This window comes from Quercus robur, chromosome 3, assembly GCF_932294415.1.
Source record: "Quercus robur chromosome 3, dhQueRobu3.1, whole genome shotgun sequence".
Classification (NCBI taxonomy): domain Eukaryota; kingdom Viridiplantae; phylum Streptophyta; class Magnoliopsida; order Fagales; family Fagaceae; genus Quercus; species Quercus robur.
This window is the reverse complement of record NC_065536.1, coordinates 37,445,634-37,471,545: the sequence shown is the minus strand read 5'-3', so window position 1 is coordinate 37,471,545 and position 25,912 is coordinate 37,445,634. Positions and strand designations below refer to the sequence as shown.

General features: G+C 37.9%; 2 protein-coding genes across 2 annotated transcripts; both read right to left on the bottom strand.

Annotated features, from left to right (window-relative positions):
• Positions 1-928: 928 nt before the first annotated feature.
• On the bottom strand, positions 929-19,997 carry LOC126717956 (isoprenylcysteine alpha-carbonyl methylesterase ICME). Its single transcript, XM_050419961.1, has 11 exons — positions 19,327-19,997; positions 16,489-16,565; positions 16,016-16,085; positions 15,823-15,903; positions 15,238-15,312; positions 13,557-13,658; positions 13,278-13,418; positions 3,772-3,837; positions 3,478-3,621; positions 1,718-1,808; positions 929-1,324 (listed from the first exon to the last, which is right to left on the bottom strand). The coding sequence occupies exons 1-11, from the start codon at positions 19,878-19,880 to the stop codon at positions 1,163-1,165; spliced, it is 1,563 nt and encodes a 520-aa protein (XP_050275918.1). The 5' UTR covers positions 19,881-19,997; the 3' UTR covers positions 929-1,162.
• A 1,483-nt stretch (positions 19,998-21,480) lies between these two features.
• On the bottom strand, positions 21,481-25,119 carry LOC126719589 (uncharacterized). The gene has a single exon (XM_050422124.1). The coding sequence runs from the start codon at positions 25,117-25,119 to the stop codon at positions 21,481-21,483; it is 3,639 nt and encodes a 1,212-aa protein (XP_050278081.1).
• Positions 25,120-25,912: the final 793 nt, after the last annotated feature.

Genomic DNA, 25,912 nt, shown 5'->3' with positions numbered 1-25,912 from the left:
GACCAAAATCTAAAGTTTAGGGTACAAAGTATAATAAAGAGTATAATTTACGATGATAGTGTAATTTCTTCTTTGTTTTAAGAGATTGAGATGAGGAGCAATTAGATCTTTTCACATGGTGCAACATATTTTTCATCCAAGTTAATAACAAATTTGACGTTGAGGTGCAAACTGTATTTATGGTGCAAAACTTCCATTTGAAAATTTTAGAGTACATAGTGTAATTAGTGTAATAGTTTACAATAATAAAATGTAATTTCTCTGTAACTTTAAGTGGAAACTCTGTGGCTAAAAGACTTATAACTTAACTAGCATTACCTTATTTGTGCCATAAAATCCAATTTGTTTAATATCTGAGAATTATATGAATTTGGACATTATGTATAGTCCGTGAGATGTATTGTATGTTATTTAGGTATAGAAATAAAATTTGCATACGTAGTGTGCATTTAGATGTGAATTAAAATTATAAATTATTTCACTATTTAGCTTATTTTTGCTACTATTCATGGACCCTATTGCACTTTTTGACACTATTCGTGAACCCCACTATACTATTTCAACTAATTTTATCTTTATCTGCAGTACTTTCAATAATAAGTTTTTGTTTTAGCAAAATAAATGGTATCCAAACAGACCCGTAATATCGAAATGTAAGCTCATAAATATTAATTTGTAGTCGATTAAATTGGGAATTTCCTATAATAAAACTATAATATATCAATGTATAATGTAACTCATATATATATATATATATATATATTAAAAATAAAAAATAAAACACATTTTTGTCCCTATATTTTGGGGCCTTTCTATATTAGGGGGCCCTAGAGCACAGCCGAAATGGCCTAGGCCTAGGGGCGGCCTTGCGGGCAAAGGAACCCTAAGATGGACAGTTTTAAGATACCAGAGATCCAATACCCACAACTCATTAAAACATCCCACTGCATTTGTAGTTTAAAAAAAACCATGATTGTGTAAACGCTGTTTCTCTCAATGAGTATTATAAAGAAAAAGAACAAACCTCATAACAACTGCAAATAAAAAAAAGGGAGATGGAGAATAACCACTGCAGTAACCCAAATACAATAACCACTGCAGTATATGTACATATCAACAAAAAAATGGGTTCTTCATTTAACAGTTTAGGGATAAAAAATAGCTAAAATGGACTAACTCTTCGAGCCAACTGCAACATAAATTCAGGTACAAGGCGTCTTCTTGGAGGAGCCACTGCATCTTTGGCAATGGCATCAGCATCACCAGCATGAATGATACCTACTAAATCTTCAAACATCTCGTCTCTACCACCTCTCATTGGATCCTGAATGACATGTCGACAAATATAACTAAACTGATCAAGTTTCTGTTTGTTTTTCACAATTATCTAAATATGCATGACAAAGATAGATGAGGGGACAACAAGATCTTTTAACCAGTTTCTTAAATAAGCAGGAACAAACAAAGCATGTGAAGCAATTTCAATGTTACATTGAATGAAAATCGAATGGTTATGCAAAAAGACCATTAGACCAGGATGAGATAGATTCAAAAAAAACTGTAGCAGAAACTATCCTCCAATCAAGAGAGTCGTAGTCAATTGAAAGGATCACTCCAAATAGACACAAAAAGATGACAACTCCAGAGATTTCTCCAATCCACAAAAGCAACATATTGACAAAACAAACTAAAGGCAACAAATTAAGTTTCCCCTTACCTGAAGAAACAAATCAGTGTGAGTTTTTCCTTCAAACAAAATTGATTCAGCTTTCACCCCAACTCTTTGAAGAGTTTCAGTAAAACTTGTACTGCACAAAAGATGATGATAATTAGAGCCCAAACACAGTTCAAACTTGGTATCTCAATTAGGTAATTTTAGAAGGCCTACTGTGGTGGTTGCATTGTTTTATCAGGTAAAACTGATTTGTAGTGGTTCACTGCTCACTCAAATTGCTATACATTATGTCTTTTTGCTACCATTCAGAATCTAGGTGAGTATGACATTGCTAGATGCAAAAGTTTATGATTAGGTAACATGGTAGATATTGATTAGGTAGCATTTGGAAGTTGATTTCGTTATGTTTGATGTGGTGTATTTGGAGGGAGTGCAATAGTCGTACTTTTGAGGATGTGGAGAGTATAGAAAATCAGCTGCTTGCCTCCTTTGTTGGCACCTTGTTTGATTGGTCTTGGGTTTGGGGACTCACATCTAGTGAATCTCTCCCGATGTTTGTAGATTTGCTTCTTTAATGTATGTAGTTTTCGTTTTTATTTTTATTTTTGTAATCTTAGGCTGCTTTATGTTTTTTGCATTAAGTGGTCCTTTAATAATACTTTTTCTAACCTGTCAAAAAGGAAAAAAAATAAATAAATAAATAAAAAATGGTGCTAGAATTGGGATTGATCCCTTCAGATTTCAAATAAAGATTTTATATGTAATATTTTGGAATTTGATAAGAGGTGATGTTCTTCATCGGTAAAGAGTGCTTGTATTTATGTACATGTTGTAGGCTTTGCAATGATGAGTGAAAGGGTTTTTTTTTCTTTTTCCTTTTTTCTTTTTGTCTTCTAAAGTTCGGATACAATGTTTATCTCTAAAAGATAATATAGGCACATGTATTTAAATCCATCTTTTATTTTTTTTTTAAATTAATGTGAAGAAATATGGGTCGACTAGACTTGACCCAACCTATTTGCCATGTCTATAGACGACCCTAAAATACCTTGACCAAACCCTAACACCACTCACATGCAAAACCAACAAGAACCTATCCATTACCAGCCAAAGACCCATTGTGATGCCCCGGATTAATTTTGATATTGATTTATGTTGTGTGGATGTGTGCTGACTCCTACATCAGGCATATTCTTGATTGATCTAGATTTTATAAACACCAACAAGGGGTCTCAATTGTGACTAGACTACTCCTTTTAGGGTATAACATAAATGTGGCTAGTGCTTTTTCTTGGGTCATTACACCCATTTTCCTCAATCACACACAAACTTAATTGACCAAACCCCCCACAAAATCCAAGCATACCCTCACCAATCTCTCTCTATCATACACTCACAATGGCACCTACAGTGAGCTAGAAGATGTAAGTGGAAACTTACACCAAAAATGCAATAACCACTTCAAAACCAACAATAGAAATTAAAACCAAAAAGGCCATATATATATATATATATATGTATGTATATGAAGCATCAAACCTATGGTTCAGATATATCTTTGTAAGTTTATCTATGCATATGCAAAAAACACAAATATCACCAATGAACTCCTTATATTAATTACATTGAAAGATGTAAGTGGAAATTAACACTACAGTTAGCAAAACTGCTTATTTATGTTACTTTGAAACAAGAATACCAGTTATAAAAATTTATCTAAAAATTCCAACGAACCTCATGCAATATTTGATTTAATAGTAATTAAAGGAAATCACAGAGTTCAATCCAGAGCAGACTCAGACCTGGCATCGGAAGGTATGGAATAATCTGCAGTACCATGAAATAAAATAATTGGTGGTAAGAGGGAAACAGCATTTCTAATGTTTGGGTTCTGGACCACTACTTCAGGAGAGAATCGTTCCAGGGATTTTTCTCCTTCCATTATGCTGTATGACATTTTCAAGCAATCAGGTCAAAAAAGTGACTGGTAAAGATTAAGGTATTAAGCAAATAAATATTTCATCTTCAACAATAACTCAATAAGTGAAAAAAGGAAAAAAAATTCAAGTGATCAATTCAAAGAAGAGGGAAGGTACCTTAAAAAGATGGAACGGTACAGGCCTCGACTATGGAAATAGTCTACTAGTTTAAACAAATTGTACCTGTTTGTGGACATTACAAGGAATGTAAGATGAATGCATCTTTTATTTGCAAATATAAGAAAAATAAGGTACAAAATGCTTGAAAAAAACAGCAGGTGCCAAGAATGATTTCATAACTAGAACAAGACCACTATTTATTTCTGTGCTTTTTGCTTACTGGTAATTAAAAAAGTACATCCACGTTTAAATGATTTAAGTATAAGCATATCAATTTTTTTTTTTCCAATTATAAACTACAACTTACGTCACTTATAGTTGGATACCAACAAATTAGAAACTATTGTTAAAACATAGTGGCAAGCTTAGGGAAAGACAAAGTCAACCATGTTAATTCACCCTAACACCCCAAGATCACAGTCAAATTATGCATTTCTGATATCAACCTTTGGGAAATTGACATTGTGATTCCTTTTCAGGTTTCATTGCTTTTTGGAATATTGGATTGTAACTTGCAGAGAGGAAGGGAATGTATTATGATCATCATATGCATTAATTCATTTCAATTTGAATAAAATTTTCATCACATATAAAAACATCTGCAGTTCTGATCTAATCCTTACACTTTAGAAGAAACACTTCAGAAGAAGAAAAAAAAAAAAAAAAAACTAGGCCAGAATGATCTGATGATAAAAAATTCACATTTGAATACTGCATGGAATCACTGCAAGAACCAAGCAGGACAGAATCAGTGGAGAGCTATGATACTAATTTGATGCAGGACCTTTACTAAACCCAGCACTAAATGAGGTTTCTTGATAGGGTTGGCACTGTCTTGTTTTCAGGCTTTTACAGGATTGAAGGTCAATGTTGGGAAAAGTGAGATTGTCCCTATTGGGGAGGTGAATAATCTAGTTGCACTGGCTAGTATTCTGCATTGTAGAGTGGGGAGTTTGCCTATGAAATACTTGGGGATGCCTTTGGGAACTTCTTTTAAGACTGCTTCGATTTGGAATCCTATCTTGGAGAAGATAGAGAAGAAACTTTCAAGGTGGAAGCGACTCTATTTATCTAAGGGTGGTAGACTCACTTTACTTAAGAGTACTCTCTCTAGCCTTCCTACGTATTTTTTATCTCTCTTCACTATTCCTAAAGCAGTGGCTGCTAGAATGGAAAGTATTCAGAGGAATTTTCTTTGGGGGACTTCTGAGGGGAACTTCAAATACCCTTTGGTGGCTTGGAAAAAAGGTGTGTTTACCGGTTGAATTGGGGGGGTTGGGGATAAGAAGTGTGGCGTTGTTTAATCAAGCTTTATTAGGGAAATGGTTGTGGCGTTTTGGTCATGAAGTTACCCATCTTTGGCAGAGAGTTATCTCCACAAAATATGGTGAGCGTCAAGGGGGGTGGTGTACGAAAGTGTGCAGGACTCATGGATGTGGCCTTTGGAGAAGCATTTAGGAAGGATGGGAGAGTTTTTCTAAGCATCTGTCTTTTGTAGTGGGTGATGGCACCCGTATCCGCTTCTGGCACGATAGGTGGATTGGGGATAATTCCCTAAAAGATCTATACCCTGAACTCTTTGTCTGTTCAACTGCCAAGGACGCTTGCATCTCTGAGGTTTTGTGGCTTCTGGAAGGAGGCACTATTAGAGTGTGGGATTTAAGATTTCACAGAGCTTTCGAAGATTGGGAACTTCCTGCATCTTTTTCCCTACTTCAGTTTATCCAATCGCGTATTCCTCGGGGAGTTAGGAGAGATTCTCTTTGTTGGCGGCTCAAAGGTAATGGTAAATTTGACACCCGATCGTATTACCATGCAATTCAGGGTAATTCGAACTCTTAGTTTCCTTTGAAGGGTGTTTGGAAACCTAAGATTCCTAAGCGAGTGGCCTTCTTCCTATGGACAGCTGCTCACGATCGGATTCTCACGTTGGATAATCTCAAGCTTAGGGGTCGCATTTTGACAAATTGGTGTTGTATGTGTTGTTGTGATGGGGAGTCGGTTGACCATCTCCTCCTTCACTGTCCTGTTACTCATACCTTATGGACCTTCATGCTTCAAGCTTATGGTATTCATTGGGTTATGCCAGGATCGGTGGCGGGATTGTTGTCTTGTTGGCATCAGTGGCTCGGGAAGCACAACTCGAATATTTGGAATTTGATTCCAGGGTGCATAATGTGGACTGTTTGGTTGGAACAGAATCGTCGCTCCTTTGAGAACAAGGAGAAGACGTTGGATGAGTTGAAGGTTTTAAGCCATCGTAGTCTTTTTGAGTGGTCTCGTTGTTGGGGTTTTACTGAGTCTTCGTCTCTTCCAGAGTTTTTGTCTTCCCTTAGTTTTTCTATTTGATTTCCCTCTTCTTTGTTTGGCTGTTTGTTTCTTCTGTTTCTTATTGTTCATCATCATGAACATCTTGTATTATTCATCTTTTATTTATTAATAATAGTTCTTTTATTACCTATAAAAAAAAAAAAAGAGGTTTCTTGATAGGTTCTTGAAGGATTCTTCTTTTTTGGTTTTTTTTTTTTTTTTTTTTTTTTGATGAATTGATAGGCTCTGGAAGGATTCTTCAATAGGGTTTACTGTTTAAGGATTTAGAGATGGTTAGGTCATAAAAAGATCGAATCTTAAAGGAGATGGTTGTTTGGTGTTAAAACAGTGAATTTAATGAGGGTGGAAAAATAAGACAAACCCAAGTCTATCATACTTAGGAAGAACCCAATAAATTCTTTATATAAGCTACTCCTAATTATTTTCCAACAAATACTTGGAATCCCAAACAAAAACAAAGAACTATTAAACTAACTAGGAAAAGATTAAAAAACAAAACAAAACAAAAAAGGATGATATATATATATCAAGCAAAACCTGCTGTAGCCATTATGAGTGGTGTTCGCAATTTTTGTATTAAATTCAAATTTTTTCAACTGGTGGTAGAGGAAGAGGGACGGTATTTTTCTTTAAGGGTCTTTGAAAGAAGTAGGTACCTCATGAAGTCGGTCTTCATGGGTAAGAATGTGGCACAATGGCTAATGAAGAGTATAGAACAGATTGCCGTTGGGATCAAACCGAAGGATTTTTATAAGATCAGGGAAGGTGATTTAGCCTACACCCTCCAACGGAGCTCAAACTCTGTTGGCCTGTTCCTCCTTTTGACTGAATTTAAAATTGGCGGGTCTAGGAGGTCCATTATTATACCTGAAGGCAGAGCAAAGAATGGATGGAGGGTTTTTGGGTTAGAGTTAAGGAAGATGCTGAAACTTGAAAACTATGTGAATGGTGGGTCTGGGCAATCGATATTTGTAGCTCAGCTTCATAAGGACAACTTAGGGGTTCAACCATTCAAAACTTATGCCGATATGGTGCGTGGGAAGCAGCACCCAGTAATTGAACAAAGGATGTTGAGCGGTACACTGGTGAGCATACCAGGTCCGACGTCTCTAGGTGGAAGAGATGTGGGTTCTCGGTGCATTAATGAGGAATTTAATTTTGGAGAGAAAAATCCGGTAGGAAATAAGAGAAGATCTCTATTGAAATTCAATTCAAATTGGAATATACATGTTTATGGAAAAAAACGTGATTTGAGGAAGTTTGACTGGACAGGAGTAGGCTTGACTATAGAGGTGAATGGGGAAGGAAAAAGGCGTGTTGTTTGGAACTCTTATAAAGGTGGCCTAAGCAGTTCTATTTGGGTGAAAAGGAATCAGAGGGAGCATGTGGTGGGTCCTTCAAGAGGGTCATGGGTTCATACTAATCCTGTTGTGTATAAAGGTGGATTGAGGAGTTCCAAATGGGTCAATCAGAGGGAGCACGTGGGGGGTCCCTCTAGTGGATCACGGGATCACTTACATCCTGTGGTGGGCTCAAATTTTAAGTGGGCTCCACGGGAAACAAGTTATAAATTGCCAACTGTGGGCTTAAGTCTGAAACCCAAGTTGGCCCAACCTGGTTTGGGAGCTACTCAGCTGTCAGTAGCAAACTTCTCAAGCCCAAGCTCTCATGTAATGGGCGAACCATCTACCAAGGCCAATCTGACACCCTTGACCCACTCAGCGTCAATGGCAGGAGCTTTCTCAAACAAACCCAAGTCCTCGATGCTCACTGAAGTGGTGGCAAATCGACAAGCTGAGACCCCGATGGTTGTTCAACATCGTTGCTTGTTTGGGACCAGCTCCAATAGTCTCACAGTGGGTTGAACAGAGGCTGTTTGTAGCTCCTTGGATGGGTTCTATACCGACGGATTCGTGGTGCCTCAGATGCCTCAGATGGTGGCTGGGAATAGTTCTGTTTGCCTTGGGATGGATTCGATGGAGATTAGATGTAATTCTTCTGATGGGTTTAGCTCCAAAGGCCACACAGTGACTCAGATGGTGTTGGATAGTGCTAGGGTTAGCTCCGATGACTCTGTAATGCCTCTGGGTAAGGCCGACAGGGTAGATATGCCAATTTCTATGGGTTTTTTCTTGGCAGCAACCCTTCATAGAATGATGGATGTTGGGTTGGTGGATTTTGGTGTATATTGTGTGGATAAAGCTGGAAGTGGGAGTAGTGTGCATTTGTTTTAGGGGGTGGATGACGAGTGCACCAGGCAGATAGATGTTATTGAGACTGATTAGCCCAATTTAGCATTGATCGAATCAAAGTCAGTTTGTGGCTTATCTGATTTGGGGGTCTCGTTGGAGAAGGGAAGGGCTATCTCAGAAGTAGCTATTTTGGGTGAGGAGAGTCTGACAGAATGTAATCCGCTATCTACTATTGCTCCTCTGGGGCTGGACCTGTCGATGGAAATGCACAAGGATACTAAGGTGTTAGGTCTTGGTGGTAGGTTGGATGTCTCAAGTTGGGTGAAGCATAGGATCCCAGGTTTTAATAAAGTGGTTGGGCTTTCTGTAAACCATCATGAGAGGCTGTGCATTGACTATCTTCAAAGGCTAGAAAGGGAGATGGAGGTAGTTAAGGAACAACGGAAGAAAGTAGCGGTTAATCAAAAGGCAGCCTCCTCAACAGGTAAAGAGAAAAGAGAGTTGAGGAATTTAATTTCCTCGGTGAATTATGATGGGCGATAGGGTGTTGGTAGTGCAGTAGTAGAAGCAGTGGGGAATTAAAAGTATTAATGAAGTTGAAAATGATTTCATGGAATGTTGATTGAACGACTCCCAGAAACATTTGGTAGTTAGAAATTTGAGTGGAAGTGTGATGTTATTTGCCTTCAAGAAACAAAGCTTGATGGCATGGATAGATAGATGGTTTTCAGCTTGTGGAGTTGTCTGTATGTGGATTGGACGGTTCTAGATGCTGATCAGATGGCTGGGGGAGTCTTGATTATGTGGGATAGAAGGGTTTTAGAAAAGTTAGAGGTTCTGGTGGGTTCGTTCTCAATGTCGGTCAATGGAAAGGGGTGGAGGATGGTTTTATTTGGGCATGTTCAGGGGTGTATGGCCCAAATGACAACAATATGAGGGGTTATATGTGCGAAGAGTTGGTTGGTATTCAGCAATACTGGAATGTTCCCTAGTGCTGTTTTGGGGATTTTAATGTTCGTTTTCCTAGTGAACAGAGGGGTGGATCTCAGCTTACTTCAACTATGGAAAAGTTTTCTGAATTTATCGAGGACCTAAACTTGATAGATTTGCCTTTGGAGGGAGGGAGTTATACATGGTCTAGTGGTACTAACCAGCCATCCATGTCTAGGATTGATAGAGCTCTGGTGTCGCATGACTGGGAGCAACACTTTCCAGATGTGATCCAATCGATTCTACCACGACCTATTTCAGATCATTTCCCAATTCTCTTGGAGGCAGGGGGTATGGCGAAGGGGAAAAGTCCCTTTTGGTTTGAGAATGTGGTTGAAAATGGATGGGTTTGTTGATAGAGTTGATTCATGGTAGAATCGCCATTCTTTTTCGGGTACACCTAGTTATGTGTTTGCTAAAAAATTGAAAGCTTTGAAAGAAGACATTATTCAGCGGAATCGCCAAGAATTTGGCTATGTTGGTCGCAAGAAGAAAGAATTATTGAGGGCGTTAGAGTTACTAGATGCTAAGGATGGGGTTCTTGGACTCACTGAAATAGAGATGAATGAGAGAAATGAAGTGAGATCGCAAATAAAGCATCTTCTTTCTCTAGAGGAGATCTCATGGAGACAGAAATCGAGGATGTTGTGCATTAAGGAGGGTGATAATAATACTAAGTTCTTCCACAAGATGGCTAACTCCCAGAGAAGGTATAACCATCTGAGTTTCTTAGAAGTGGATGAGGTGATTTATGAGGAAGAAGCAGATGTGGCCGCTCAAGTAGTTCAATTTTATAAAACTCTGTATCAAGAGTCTGAAGAGTGGAGACCTTTTGAGGAAGGTCTAGAGTTTGATCAAATTGGGGAGTTGGAGAGGGGCTGGATGGAAAGGAGGCTTGAGAAGGACGAGATTATATCAGTGGTTAGAGATATGGAAGGGAATAAAGCTCCAGGTCCAGATGGCTCTTCTATGGCCTTTTTCCATCATTGCTGGAGAGTTGTAAAAAGAGATGTTTTAGCAGTTTTTGAAGAGTTCTATCAGCACTGTAAGTTTGAGAAATCTCTTAATGCTACCTTTATAGTTTTAATCCCTAAGAAGAATGATGCCTCTAACATTCGAGATTTCAGACCTATTAGTTTGGTGGGGAGCATGTATAAGATCTTAGCCAAGGTTTTGGCAAATCGATTGAAAGTGGTGTTAGATCAACTGATATCTGAATCTTAGAATAGTTTCGTGGGAGGTAGACAAATCCTTGATTCAGTTCTCATTGCCAATGAATGTTGACAGCCAAACGAAGAGTAAGATTCCTGGGGTGATCTGTAAGTTAGATATTGAGAAAGCATATGACAATGTGAATTGAGAGGCACTTCTGAAGTTGTTGAAGAAAATGGGCTTTGAGGAGAAATGGTGCAGCTGGATTCGAACTTGTATCTCTATAGTGCAGTTTTCTGTGTTAATCAATGGGTGTCCGGCTAATTTTTTTGGTAGCTCTAAAGGTTTGAGACAAGGGGATCTGCTGTCTCCCATGTTATTTTTAGTTATAATGGAAGTGTTTAGTAGGATAGTGAAGAGAATGGAAGGGGTAGGACTACTTAGTGGCTTTAGGGCAAAAGGCAAGAGGGGCAGAGGGGAATGTGTTTCGCATTTGTTATTTGCAGATGATACTATTTTGTTTTGTGAGGCAGCGGTGGAGCAAATCCTACATGTTCGATTGTTGCTTCTTTGTTTTTAGGCTGTGACCGGTTTGAAGGTTAACATTGCTAAGAGCGAAATGGTTCCTATAGGAGAGGTAAATAATGTGCATGCTTTGGCAGAGATATTAGGTTGTAGAGTTGGGGCCCTGCCAATGAACTATCTTGGTATGCTGTTGGGGGCGTCCCACAAATCCCCCTCTATTTTGAACCCTATATTGGAAAAAATTGAAAGAAAGCGGGATGGAAGAAGTTGTATTTGTCAAAAGGTGGCAGACTGACATTGCTTAAAAGCTCGCTATCTAGCCTCCCTACTTATTTCTTATCTCTTTTCACCATTCCTACACATGGCGAACAAAATTAAGAAGCTGCAAAGCGACTTCTTGTGGGGTAACTCTAAGACACATTTGTTGGTTTGGGATAAGGTGTGTATGCCTATTGCTATTGGCGGTTTGGGTATTAGGAAGTTGACCACTTTCAATAAAGCCTTACTTGGAAAGTGGCTTTGGCGTTTTGGGATCGAGGAGAATAGGCTTTGGAGGAGGGTGGTAGCTTTAAAATTTGGGGAAGAACGGGGGGATGGACTTCTAAGTTGAGAAGGGGTGTTCATGGGTGTGGTTTGTGGAGAAGTATTCGGATGGGATGGGAAGTGTTTAGCAAAAATGTCCAGTTTAAGGTTGGGGTGGGGGATAGAGTGAAATTCTAGACAAATAGGTGGTGTGGAGATCTTCTTCTCCATTTGGCTTTTCCGGTCTTGTACAATTTTGCTACAAACAAAGAAGTTTCCGTAGAATCATCTTTGATGTGTCAAGGAGCGGGGAATAGGAGAACTTGGGATGTTCGTTTCATTCGAGGTCCTAATCATTGGGAGGCAGAGGTGGTGGATGATTTCTTTCGATTCTTGGCATCTTTACCTCTAGAGACTGATGGTGATTGTATAAGATAAAAGTTGACAAAGAACGGGAATTTTACTATCTGCTCATATTATCATAAGTTACATAGTTCTTCTTCCATTGTATTTCCATTGAAGGGTATTTGGAAGGTTAAGGCACCCTGGCATGTCTCCTTCTTTGTTTGGACAGCGGCATGGGATAGGATTTTCACAAGAGATAATTTGAGGCTTAAGGGTTTTGACTTCGTTGATTGGTGTATTATGTGTCATTGTGGGGAGGCAGTAGATCATTTTGTTGTTGCATTGTTTATCGGCTATGGTGCTTTGCCTATAGAACCTTTGGGATTTCATGGGTCCCCTCTCATGTACGGTGTCGGATTTTCCTTTTGGCTAGTAGAATTGATTGGGGAAACATTCATCTCACATTTGGAATTTAGTTCCATTGTGTTTGATGTGGTATATTTGGAGGGAACACAATCGGCGGACATTTGAGGATTTGAATAGATCCGATGACCAACTACTTGCTCTCTTTTCTAGTTCCCTTTTTGATTGGGTTAGGGCTTGGAGACTCACATCTAGTGATTCTCTTCCTTTATTCCTTAGCTCTCTTCTTCTCTGCAATTAGTGTTTTTTTATGTTTTTGCTTCTCTGTCTTTTCTTGTACTTATGATATGCTAGTGCTAATTTGCATTTAGCAGTTTTTTGAATATACATGTTTCTTACCTATCAAAAAAAAAAAGGATTCCAAAAGGACCAAAACTTAAAATAAGACTCATGGATCTCTAATGCAGCCCATTCCAACAAATTTGGAAATAATTAAATTACCCCTACTTAAGTATAAGCTAATTAAAACTGAACCAGCAACTTTCAAACTCGGGCAGACATAATACTAGACTCAATAATAACTAAGTAGACTATGAACTAAGCCAATTAGGTCCCACATTGAAACTAGGCCATATTTTTAACTATTTTGATAGTTATCTTGTTTGTTTTAGAGCTTTTTACTGGTTGTATCAACCCAACATTCAAAGAATCATTAGAGAAAATCTCCACGTGAGATATTCTAATAATCATTTGAAGTAATATACTACCACTTGTTCACAAAGTTTAAGCTAATAAGAAATGATGAATTGAATCACTTAACCATTATTCCAAAACTGTCCCTCACATGTGAGCCTAGTTCTCCCTCAATAAGTGAGACCCAAGGCATGGAATTTTTAAATGTCAGGATGTAGAGTGGAGCCTAAATTTGAACTCAGACCACCTTCTTTAATACCATCTTGTTCAAGATGTTAGGAAATGATAAATTTACCATTATTCTAACAAGAAGCATCTACTTGGATTACTGTGCTTGAAACACAGGAAAGAATTCTGCAAGGTTCAAAAAAACCTGCAATAGAAACCCACCCTCCAGATAATCCAAAATAAGCCTTTATCTGGGAAACACTCCAAGAAGTGCTCTCTCCTTCACCAGCTTCATTAATTGCCTGCTCCACGAGGGTGCAAGCAGCAATATGGGCACCAGCTGACTGTCCCATTAGATAAATCCTGCGTAAACAAAGCATGAGCAGAACATCTCTATTAGCAACTGCCACTACACCCCCCCCCCCCCCCCCCCCCCGGTCTCTCTTGCCCAAAAACAGGAGTCATGCTTAGATGTATAGAAAAATGTGAAGTGATTATTACCTATCAGGATCACCTCCATATTCAGCAATATTGTTGCACACAAATGAGATACCTTGAGAAGCATCCTTTACCATATCACTCATGGTTCCCTGAGGGAAATTCCTGCATGAGTTTTCAATTAAGACCCATACTAGTATGAAGTAGTATTACAAGTGTATACATGTTATACACTTACAAAGAATTCACCCACATGGAGGAATCAACCTCATGTAAATTAAATCAGGGCTTCTTCAAAGCTACATCCATGATCACAATAGCAAATGAAGTAATCATGTAATGTGTGAAGCTACCCTTTAAGTATCATACAAGTAATTCTTTGGATTTTAACAAAGATCTAAAGATGATCATGCAAGCATATTACTTGTCCTTGTCCATGAAAAGAATATACAAAATCATGCCTCATATTATGAGACAGAACGATAAATTTTAAAATTTTAAAATTTCAAAAGCTACTTCTATAAACAGAGAAGAACAAAACATAGAAACTGCAAGTTAAAATCAGTCAATTGGTGCCTTGTATAGCATTTGAACACATAAAAGGGAAGTGCAATGTGCAGGCAACACCATCATCACAAGAACACAAGGATGGTCCCAATATATCATAATATTCTTTCCCTTCAGAAAGCACATCGACCAATTATTTCTTTTTCTTTTTCTTTTTTCAAATTCAGTAAGTCTGACCTTAAGCAAGTCATATCCAGTGCACAAAACTCTTACTTTTTCGGACTTTGGGATAGGTGATTTGGTAAGGTAGCGCTACCCAAAATTTGTTTTGGAGAGGTTGGTTCTCATACTTGAACCTGCGACCTGCCACTTCTGCTGACCTTAAGCGGGTCTCTTAAAAAAATTATTTATTGCGGATACACATGGACTAGTTCCTATTGCAATGTGAATTATAAAAAGATCATTTGATTATAATGAAGATTAGAGGTTGTCAGGTTACAAAATAATTCAAAATATGAGCTACTGAAAGGATGCTAAAGACATGAGTGGCAATCATCAACCAATATAAGATGTTTGGGAGGCCAGAGTTAGATACCGTACAAACATCAGAGGATGGATATCTTACCTGCAAACTTGAATAAGTAGCTCAACACATTGAAGCATGTAGAAAAATTTGTGGTACCATAAAAAAATAGAGTAATTTATTGAGGATCATGATTAGAAAAAAAATTGATACCTTAATTTAATATTTGTACTGGTGCCACCTATTGGTGCTAATAATAAAGAATAATACTGTCTAAAAGGTGATTCTGTACAACAGAAACAAAAAAATGCAGGTATGGAGTAATTGAATTATGGTACAAGGTGCTACAAGGACCCAAAAACAGGCCTTCAAAAACATGGGTCAAGGTGGTGAGAAAAAGTAGTAAATTATCTTGACATAATTGTCTTTCAAATACAATTCTCTTTCAAAGATTTGTAAGATGAGATGAGATAATAATTTATTATTTGTAACGTTAGCAACAGATTATGAACAATTAATAACCCAAAGAGGCAATAGAATTTTACAACATTTCAGATTGATATCATATAAAGATAGTATCACACACAATCCCAAATCTCAATAGATTCATAAGATAACTTCATCCGGAACATAGTTTTCATTGGCAAGATGAGAATATGAGATGAGATTTATTATGTACAACAGTATGCTGTTGCTTAAAGTAAATCATATCACCTGTAATCTATGCATGCCACTATAATGTCTCTTTCTGATAACTGCTGTCCTAAAAGACAACCCCATGCTTTGTAACTGCATCCAAAAAGATGAAAAAACAAAAAGAAGTCTGAAAACATATTGAGGACACAGAGAAGTATGCATATGACGCACGAAAAAAAGAATGTAAATTTGAGAAATCAACAAAATCTGACAAGACAACCCTTTAATCAACTTAGATCCAATTTTTGTAATTGAATGAATAACAAAACAAAATTAGATTCTGATATCTAACCTACAACTTAAATATTTCTGATATTAGAACTACCTACTGTACCCATTACTATTATTTTTTTTCATCTTCTGCTTAAGCTATTATTTATCAATTACCATTTTAAGTACAATATCAGTCACATTTATAGTTTTATTGTATGCCTCTATCTGTTGCTTCTACATGCCCAAAACTTAAAAAAAAAAAAAAAAAAAAAAAAAAAAAAAAAAAAAAAAAAAAAAAAAAAATCTTCTGTTACTAGTATTATTATTATTATTTTATTAGACTTCCCATTTCAAGTACAAATATCAACTATCAGCAAAAACAACCCTCACCCAATAATCCAGGCTCCACCAGTTACAAATGCAATAACTGGCTTTGGACCATCATTATTTTTGGGGAGATACAGATCCAGCCTGCAGAACAAAATTTAAACAGTTGTCATGAAATCCATAAAATTAAACAGGGTGTAAAAAATTCATTGCACCGAAATGCACAATAAATCAGCCCAGTTCATTTTTAAGTTACCTATTCCTTGGTTGATCACCATAAACTATGCTTCTGCGGACCTGACTAGAGAAGAAATAGTAATATCCAACTGCAAAAGACAAGCAGAGTAGTTATGCTCCACTAGATAGGACAAGCATACAATTTGTCATAAGCATATATATATGGGCAAATCGGTACAGTTTCTTATGTACTGTGCCTTAGCTTTCCCATTTAAATTTAACCATCTAATTGCATTAGCCAATGCAGCATAATCATTGTTATCTTCCCCAAGGATAACTAAATTCAACCATTGTTTATTGGCCAATGCAACCACTTCGTTGAATTTAATTAAGGAACCTAAGGTACAACACCTAATGAACTGTACCAAAGGTTTGCCAAATATATATATATATATAGGTCAACACTATGTATATGACCAATTATATGTACAATGTTTATACTGTAAAGAGTATGCATAAAACTTTTGCAACAGAATTATTAATGTTACAGACCTTGAAAAAAACCTGGGAAGAGTAGAAAGGAATAACAACTAAGGGCCAGAAATCTTGTAATCCATTTGTAACCTACCCTGAATAAAATTTAAGTGATTAGCAGCATCTAATTATTTGGATAGGCCAGAAAAGCATCTCAAACAAACATTACAGCATACATAATTGAAATTTCAAAATCCAGGATAACTTCAAATATCATAAATTAGAGTTGAAACTACTTCAAGTATGTAAATGTGATTGGGATGATTAACTGACCTACACATTAAAAGCCACACATAATAGATTTTCTACTGATATCCCTCTTAGAAAGCCTACTTCATACATTTTTTTTCCAGTGAGCTATACTAGCACCTCCAACACTTACAAGTTCTAGGTAGAAAGTGAGGTCATTGGCTCAAGATCCATTGTGTGCGTAACTTACACAGACAAAAAAAAAAAAAAATTTGACAAGTAATAAAGAATTTTCTTGAAGAAAGGGGAACTCAAATATTAGAGCCTCCTAAAGAACTACAATCTAAGGTTTAAGAGATCTATAAATCTAAGAAGGAATCACAAGCTATCAGTCGATCACAGTACAAATTCAAACTAAGTGCAAAAAAAAAAAAAAAAAAAAAAAAAAAAAACCTAAATTGTAGATCTATTAACACCTTCAAAGGTTCAATTATTCAACTCTATTCACTTGTTCACATAATGCACTGAGGATTCGCATTCCAAATACAAGCAAGGCATCTAACGTTATCAATATTCTTTCCACCTTTCCTATCCCTCTTAGAGACCTACTTCAAATGTGCGGTCTCAATTGTGTACTCACTACATGTTCACACCTTCATGATCAATCTTCCCTCACATATTTACATATAAAGGCTACTTCTTGTTTGCCTTAAATGCAATTACAGCCAATACCAATGCCAATAAACGACAAATTCTTCAAGATGTACAGTATTTTTTTTTTTTTTTTTTTTGGGAGGAAAAAGAAGAACAAAGTACTATAATGTTTTTCCATCCATGGTCACCTGAACAATTATTTGGAACTACAGCACTTGAAATACAAAAGACATCACAAAACTGTATCCTTGAGAGCAATCATCCCCATAACAAAACAAAGTAATGGTGAGAAACTTGAAACAACCAAATTAAAGAAATTAGAAGATTGTACCCAAGGTATCTCAGAAGCTTCAAACTCAAACAGATGACCAAAATCATTTCAGCCGCAGCATGCCCAAACATTGTGGTCAAAAGACTGGTGGCAGTCGCTGCCAGCAGAAAGTGAATACAGTGAGTTTTCACTGGCGACCTGGCGCTGGTGCTGCTGGTAGTAGGTGCTGGAGCTGGAATTAGTGTTGGTGGTTGGGGTGGTGTCATGGTGAGGTTAATGTCCAAGGAAGATGGGCTTAATGGAAATGGTTTTATCATCCGCAAACAATGAAGAAAGAAGAAGAATGGTTGTTGTTGGATCATACACTCCCTTGACCAACATTAGGAAGGCAAGGCTAAAAGTTGTTGGTTGTTCCAATGAGGAATGTGAAGAGTGGTTGGATATGGGTAGGATTTGAGATGCATTTTTTTCTTTTTTTCTTTTACTTCTTTTGTTCTGTTCTGTTCTAGAGAGAGGATTTAATTTCTTGCCAAAGAGCTATAGATCATCAAGCAGCTCCTCCACTTCTAAGTTTTACATGGAGCATGAGATCATGGGTTGAAGACCCATTGGGTGCATATGTAACTTACCAGTAAAAAAGAATTATAAGTAATAAAAAAAATCTGAAAAAAAGAGAACTCAAATACTAAAGCCCTCCTAAAGAACTACAATCTAAGGTTTAAGAGATCTACCAAATCTAATTAGGAATTACAAGCTATCCAGCAAATCATATTTTTAAAAAAAATCTCAATTGCAAATCTCTCAACACCTTCAAAAGTCTGATTATTCAACTCTCTCCAAATTGTCCACATAATGCAATGAGTATTCACGTTCCAAATAAGACTATTGTTATGAGAACCAAGAACCCTTTTCCAGTTCCAGTAAAAGTAGATATCAATCACTTTATTTGGCACCAGCCACTGAATCCCAAAACAGAAAATACAAAGGACCACAGAGCACTAGCAAATAAGCAATGTAACAATAGACAATCCACAGTTTTATAGCTACACTTACACATACAACACCATTTGACCATGATAAACATTCCTCTTAATAAAATTATCCACAATCAAAAGGTTATTCATCAGGAGCCCAAACAAAAGTCAGCAGCCCAAAATGAAGTCAAAACGATCCCGTCAGCCTAAGTGCCCAATCGAGAAACAGAGAGATCCAATCAACACTCTAAAGTCCTGATTGGATGTCTGAAGGTGCCAATTAGCACTCTTTTAGCAAGATGCCTTGATTCATTCCAAGACCAAGCCAAAATTCCCCTTTGCATGTGGGAAGGCCCCAATAATCAGTCATGTGCTCAATTAGGTTGCAACACATGTTGTAATTAGTTAGGACTCATCTAACACATCTCAAATGAATCTTCAATTTTGATAACACGGCTCTTATTACCTAGAAACCTTTTTTTTTTGGGAAAGAAAAAACCGTCCAGATCAACAAACATAATATGCACTCTCTGTTAACGGTTGGCATCATTTAATTTTCCCTCCATTTCCTCCAGCTAAACGAATTCAAATAAGCTCTCTCTGAGATGCAAAGATCTTAAACTTCTTACTTAAGAAATCAACCTATATGAACAAGAATTCAACTTTCCACATTAAATCTAATAAAAACTGAAACAACCAAGCAATCAACGGCCAATTCCAATTCCAATGCCAATAAACAAAAAAACAAAATAAAAAGCAAGATTGTACCCAAGGTATCTCAAGAGCTTCAAACTCAAACGGGTGATCAAGAAGGTCTCGGCGGCGGCATGGCCAACGTCGTGGCCGAAGGAGTTGCGGCGGTCGGGGGAAGAAGAGGAGAGCGAAGACAAAGAGTTTTCACTGGCGATCCGGCGGCGGCGCTGCTGGTAGTAGGTGGCGGAAGTAGTAGTAGTAGTACTATTTGTGTAGCTTAAGGTCCGAGGGAGAAGAGGCTTAATGGAAATGGTTTTCTCATCCTCAAAAAGAAGACTATTTGTTGTTGTTGTTGTTGTTATTGGATCATCATCAGAAGTTGAATTTGGTTTTTCCAATAAGGAATGTGAAGGGTGGAGGTTTGTTATGGGTAGGATCATTTGAGATGGCATTTTTTTTTTTCTTTTTTTTTGGTCTGTTCGAACCAAATCTAATAATCTCCAACGCCTGAATTTCTGTCTCTGCTCGATTCTATTAACTGTTTTTGGTTTTGTAAAATTTTGTTGAGATTTGGGAAAGTGTGCAAAGTGAGAGAGAATCAAGGTCAAACTCCTCCCCTCCCCTCCCATTCCCAGTCCCACTCATCGCTGTAGATGTAGAGTAGACCGGCCAGTACCTATACGCCACATACTGGCTACTGTACGCTAATACTTCTCTCCTTCTCTCTCTGTCCCTAAACACTGTTTATAAACTCCTAGACAATATCGCTTAATGCATTTTCTATCCATTAAAAGTTTCTAAAACTACGTACGTTAATTTAAATTGTAAAGAAATATTGGGATTGAGTTTTTTTTTTTGTTTTAAATAAATGGTTTTTTCTCCACAAAATAATAATAATAATAATAATAAATAAATAAAGGGTAAGACACGAATTTTATTTATTAATTTTGAAAATAAAACTTCAGTTTTGGACAACCTAAAATAAAATAGAAGGTTAATAATTTGAAATAATATGAGTATATATATCCAGAACTTGGTTTGGTTGGTTGGATTTAGTCATTTCCTGTCTTGCTCACCGTAAGGCTAGTTTATCTCTTTCTTTTAAATATATATATTTTTTAGTATTACGTGTTTGCTTTAGCTTGAATGCTTTGCTTAGACAGATAAGCATGCTACGAGGGACGTTAGATGCATTCGCATTGTCATCTTATCAAAGCCTGTTTCACTTGCGTGATTTATATAACAATTGTAAATGGATATAATTTGCTGTTTAATCTGTATCATTCAATTGATAAAAAATTGATTTAGCCTGTCGTGCAATTTAAGAAAAAAAAAACATTTCCTTCCACGTAATTAGTTGAACTTTTTGAGTAAACAATGTCAACGATAGGGTTGAGATTGCTGGTTCATAACCACGTAATTAGTTGAACTTTTTGAGTAAACAATGTCAACAATAGGGTTGAGATTGCTGGTTGATAATTGAAAATGCTTTTTTTTTTTTTCTTTTTGGTAATATCTATATATAATAAGAATACAAAAATCTTGTTGTCCATTTTTATATTTTGTTAAAATTATTCATATTATAGGGTTAAAGTACTTAGTCCAAAAACCAAATATTTTGAGTTGTGTTCAAGTTATATATATATATATATATATATATATTTTTTTTTTTTTTAATCATAGTTCAAGTTATACTTTGTGTAGCTTTAAACACCATTACACCACTTAATATTTCTTAATTTGATGTGAATTTTGATAATTCTATAATTGAATTACTTTATCATTATATATTCTCTATTCTTGCAAATTTTCAAAGTGATCAAAAATTAATAGTCATGTTACTAATTAATTATTTAAATTTAAGTTTTTGTAGTTTAAATAATGCATAAAAGATGAGTTTATAAATCGAATAGTAAACAATATCTTATTAACATGAAAGAATCTATGTTAAGAACATATAGAACATATAATCCAACTATGGAATTTTCAAAATATGAACTCAATAACAAGTTATTGGGTGATGTAACGTTTTGTTTTGTTTTGTTGTTTTTTTTTTTTTTTTTTTGAAGCTGTAATATTATGTTACGTTAGCTTCTAAGGCCTAAAACTATCACAACCTAAACTCATTACCATGATTTCCAACCAAGACAAACATGCAAATACCAAGTCTCAACATTTTTTTTTTTTTTTTTTTTTGAGAAAGAAGAATCCATTCATTCAACCAAAAGATCAACAGGACAGACTGTCAAACATTACAAGATTGTGGGCATCACAATGGATGTCACCAAACCAGATTTGGGGGGATTGGGACTGTCTGGCTATCTTTGCCAATTTATCAGCTACCCCGTTCCCTTTTCGTTTAACATGAGCGAAAGAAACAGCATGAAAACCAGAGGCCAGGTGCCGAGCATCTTCAATCAGGTGGCCAAAGGGAGCAAAGCACGCGTCGCATGAGTTGAGAGAGTTGGTTATGATTTCGGAATCCCCTTCAAAAATCACTGACAGAATATTAAGCTCCAAAGCCAACAAAATCGCCCTCCTACAGGCAAGAGCCTCCACGTCTTCGACAGATGGGGGTAAGGCAACACGTTCGGAGAGAGCTCCAATAACTTTACCTTCATGGTCCCTGATCACCACACCCAACCCCGCAGCTGGTTGCTCCTGGAAGATGGCTCCATCGTAGTTTGCTTTACACCAAGAATTGGGAGGAGGGGACCAACAAACCGGATTTGGAGGATGGGGAGGAGCCAGGGGCGTATCTTGGGCATGTTGGAATTCCTGAAGCCGTTCAATGGCATCCGAGTGGATCTGGGAAAAAGGCAGAGAAGGCGAACCAGTCCGGGACGAATTTCTCTTAAACCAAATGCACCAGGCAATCATAGCTATTCTTTCAACCAGCTGGGAGTCCATCCTCTTAAGGATGCCCAAGAAAAGGTCCTGGAAATTGACAAATCTCTCCGAAATGTAAGGCCTACATGAATCTTCCATCCACCAAATTTCTTTGACCAAATAACACTCCCAAAGAGCATGGATGCCATCTTCAGGACAGTCCCGGCATAGATCACAGATGTCATTTGTAATTATTTTCCTTCGGCAAAGATTCTTTTTTGTTGGAAGAGACTCGGAGGAAGCTCTCCAAAGAAAGTGCTTAGCTTTATTTGGAATATTCAGTTTCCAAATGTTAGACCAGAGCTCTTTGTTGGCAGAAGAACATGAAGGACCAGGAAAGTTATTGCTTGCAGTCATGGCCAAGAGACGATAGGCCGACTTGGTGGAGTAAACACCATTCTTTGTTTCATTCCAGAATCTGACATCAGGGGACTGCCGAGAGCTTAGAGGGATGCTCAGGATTTCCCTAGCCTCAAAAGGGAGGAATTCACCCCTGACCCGATCTTCATCCCAGCCAGCACCATTCTCGGACAACAGAGCACAAACTTTGGTGTTCATTGGGAGAGATTTTTGGGGAGAAAGGATTTTTCTGGGCTGTCTACCAGGCAGCCACTTATCTCCTCTGATCCGGACAGTGTGACCATCACCAATGCGCCAGGCCGAACCCAATTCAAGAACATGGCGCGCCTTGAGAATGCTCTGCCAAGCATAGGATCCAGAGGTTTTTACACCTTCATCCATGATTGAGCACGAGGGAAAGAATCTCGCTTTAAAGACCTTAAAGAATAAGGAATCCCTATTATGTAAAAGCCTCCACACCTGCTTCCCAAGAAGAGCAAGATTGAAATTTTCAATATCACGAAACCCCAAACCCCCAAGGCTTTTAGGGAGACAAAGCTTATTCCACGCCACCCAATGGGTTTTTCGTTGCTCACCGCTGTAACCCCACCAGAACTTGCGAATTAGCGATTCTATGTCTTTGCATAAGCTTTTTGGTAACTTGAAACAATTCATCGTGAAGGTAGGCAAGGCTTGAAGGATAGACTTGATCAGCACCTCTCTGCCTGCCTGGGAGAGGAGTTTCTCCTTCCACCCCTGAATTTTATTCCAAACCCTTTCACGGATGTAGCTGAAGCTATGTTTTTTACTTCTTCCCACAAAAGAAGGGAGCCCAAGATATTTTTCGATATGATGAGAGTCTGAGACCCCCAATCTGGTTTTAATGGAGTTTCGGACCTGCTGCCTTGTGTTTGTACTAAAGAAGAGTTGGGTTTTGGCGCAGTTGATCCTCTGCCCCGAAGCCCTTTCATACTTATCCAACAAATCCAAAATAGCGGAGCATTCATGATTGTTTGCCCGACAGAATAGCAGGCTGTCATCCGCGAAGAAAAGATGAGTCACCTTGGGACCTTCACGGCACAAGGATGCACCAGTGATTGCACCAATGTCCGCAGCTTGCTGGATAAGCGAATGCAAACCTTCTGCACACAAGATGAACAGATATGGAGACAACGGGTCCCCTTGTCGGAGACCACGTTGGGGATGGATAAGACCATGAGGGACACCATTAATAAGAATTGAAAAAGAAGCAGAACTTATACAAGATATAATCAGATTGATCCAATTCCTATCAAATCCTAACTTCTCCATCAATTTGTCCATGAATTTCCACTCAACCCGGTCATAAGCCTTACTCATGTCGAGTTTTAAGGCCATGGAACCAGATTTCCCTAATCTCTTTTGTTTGAGGTGGTGTAAGGTTTCAATGGCAATTAGCAAGTTGTCTGTGATGAGGCGGTTGGATAGGAAAGCGCTTTGGGAATCAGAGACGATTTTTGGGAGACATTTTTTAAGACGGTTGGCTATGGTTTTTGAAATGAGTTTGTAAATGACGTTGCAGAGGCTTATGGGCCTGAAGTCTTTTGCTGTTTCAGGGGATTTAATTTTTGGTATCAGGCAGATAAAGGTATGGTTTATATCAGATGGCACGGTTCCGGAGTTTAGGACAGAAAGAGTAGCAGATAAAACATCATGACCAACAATATTCCAGTAATGTTTAAAGAAGATAGGAGGCATACCGTCAGGGCCGGGGGCTGATACGGATTTCATTTGTTTCAAGGCTACCTCAACCTCCTCTGCTGTGTACTGCTTTGTCAACTCCATGTTCATCAGAGGCGTCACTTTTCTCTCGATTCCCTGGAGGATGGGATCGAAATTGGATGGAGCTTCCGAAGTAAACAGCTCCCTAAAATACGTAACCAACTCTTGACCAATTTCTTGTTCTTCCTCAATGACACGGCCATCCTCACGGGTCAGCTTGGAAATAAAATTTCTTCGGTTTCGCTGGCTTGCACGGCTGTGAAAATAGCTTGTATTGAGGTCCCCCGCCTTAAGCCAATCCACCCTAGAGCGTTGATGCCACATACAATCTTCCTTAACCATTAACTCATAAACTTCCCCCTTTAAGGACCTTACTAGCTCATGATTCTGACCAGCCATTGACAATGCTTCTGCCTGAGCTAACAATTTCTTTTTCTTCACCAAAAGATTCCGAATGTGCCCAAAAGTACATTTGTTCCAAGTTTTTAACTTAGAGCCGCAAGCCTCAACCTTGGAAACGACCTTATTCATGGGGTTGCCTGGGAAAGGATCATCCCACACGTTTTTTATCACCCCTTCACATCCAGAGTCCCTCATCCACATCACTTCGAAGCGAAACGGTCTGCCACTTTTATAGAAACGAACATTTTCGTCATCAGAGCAAATCCACAGAGGGCAGTGGTCAGATAGCGAACCCGAGATGTGATGAATTCGAACCGTAGGAAATCGTTGCAGCCAGGAAGCCGTTGCCACTCCCCTATCCAATCTGATCCAAGTAACAACTCCGTCGAATTGATTGTTGCACCATGTAAACGGTGCACCCACAAATCCGATATCCCTAAAGCCGCAAAAGTCAAGAGCCCCTCTAAAATCAATCATTTGGCGCTCAGGCCGAGGAGCACCGCCCCTTTTTTCCCCCGCCTTCACAATCTCGTTAAAATCACCTACACAGAGCCACGGCAGATTAAATTGAAGACCGAGATGCTTGAGTAGCGCCCAAGAGTGTTCCCGGTTGGCGGTTACCGGATTTCCTTAGAAACCGGTGAGTCGCCAAGCGTCATCCACTCCTGGGGCGACTACTGCATCGATGTGCGACGGAGAAGAGCTCTGAACCTTTAAGTTCAGGTCATCTTTCCAGTACAGAGCTAAACCCCCACCAGTCTCAACATTTGGCTAAAAGAAAAATAGATAAAAAAAAATACCAAGTCTCAACGTGATATCAACACGCACCAACTAAAATTAATATAAAAACTTTTTTCTTATTACACTTGATATTAAGAACATCTAGCATTTTACTCTAAAAAATAACAAGACCGTCAATTTTTCAATTTTCATAATTTCACATAATATATTATTTTATCACATTAAAGATTACAACTCTCATCAATAGATCCTTAAAAACAAATCACTATAGAGTTACGTGCAACACTACTAAAACCCAAAGCTAGACCATTGAAAACTAAAACCAACTCCTCTATAACTCAATTAAGGCTCCCGCTACTCTAGAGCAATGATTAAAAAATAATAAGGGTGAGCTACACAGCTCATTAAGAGTAAGTTACATGAGAATTAAGTAAGAATTTAGGTAAATCAAAACATTTCTTTATGGAGATATGCGTAATGGAAAACATCTTTCATAAATAGGCTTTATGATGCTCTTAAAATAACTTAA

What these genes read in the sequence shown, in the direction of transcription:
- LOC126717956 (XM_050419961.1), bottom strand. Translation starts at nt 19,880, where the DNA reads ATGGGAGGGGAGGGGAGGAGTTTGACCTTGATTCTCTCTCACTTTGCA. An exon ending in CTTCCCAGGTTTTTTTCAAG is followed by an intron (nt 16,086 to 16,488) that starts GTCTGTAACATT and finishes TGTCTTTTGCAG; the next exon opens with TTGGATATTACTATTTCTTC. An exon ending in TCCATACCTTCCGATGCCAG is followed by an intron (nt 1,809 to 3,477) that starts GTCTGAGTCTGC and finishes TCTTTTGTGCAG; the next exon opens with TACAAGTTTTACTGAAACTC.
- LOC126719589 (XM_050422124.1), bottom strand. Translation starts at nt 25,119, where the DNA reads ATGATTGATTTTAGAGGGGCTCTTGACTTTTGCGGCTTTAGGGATATC.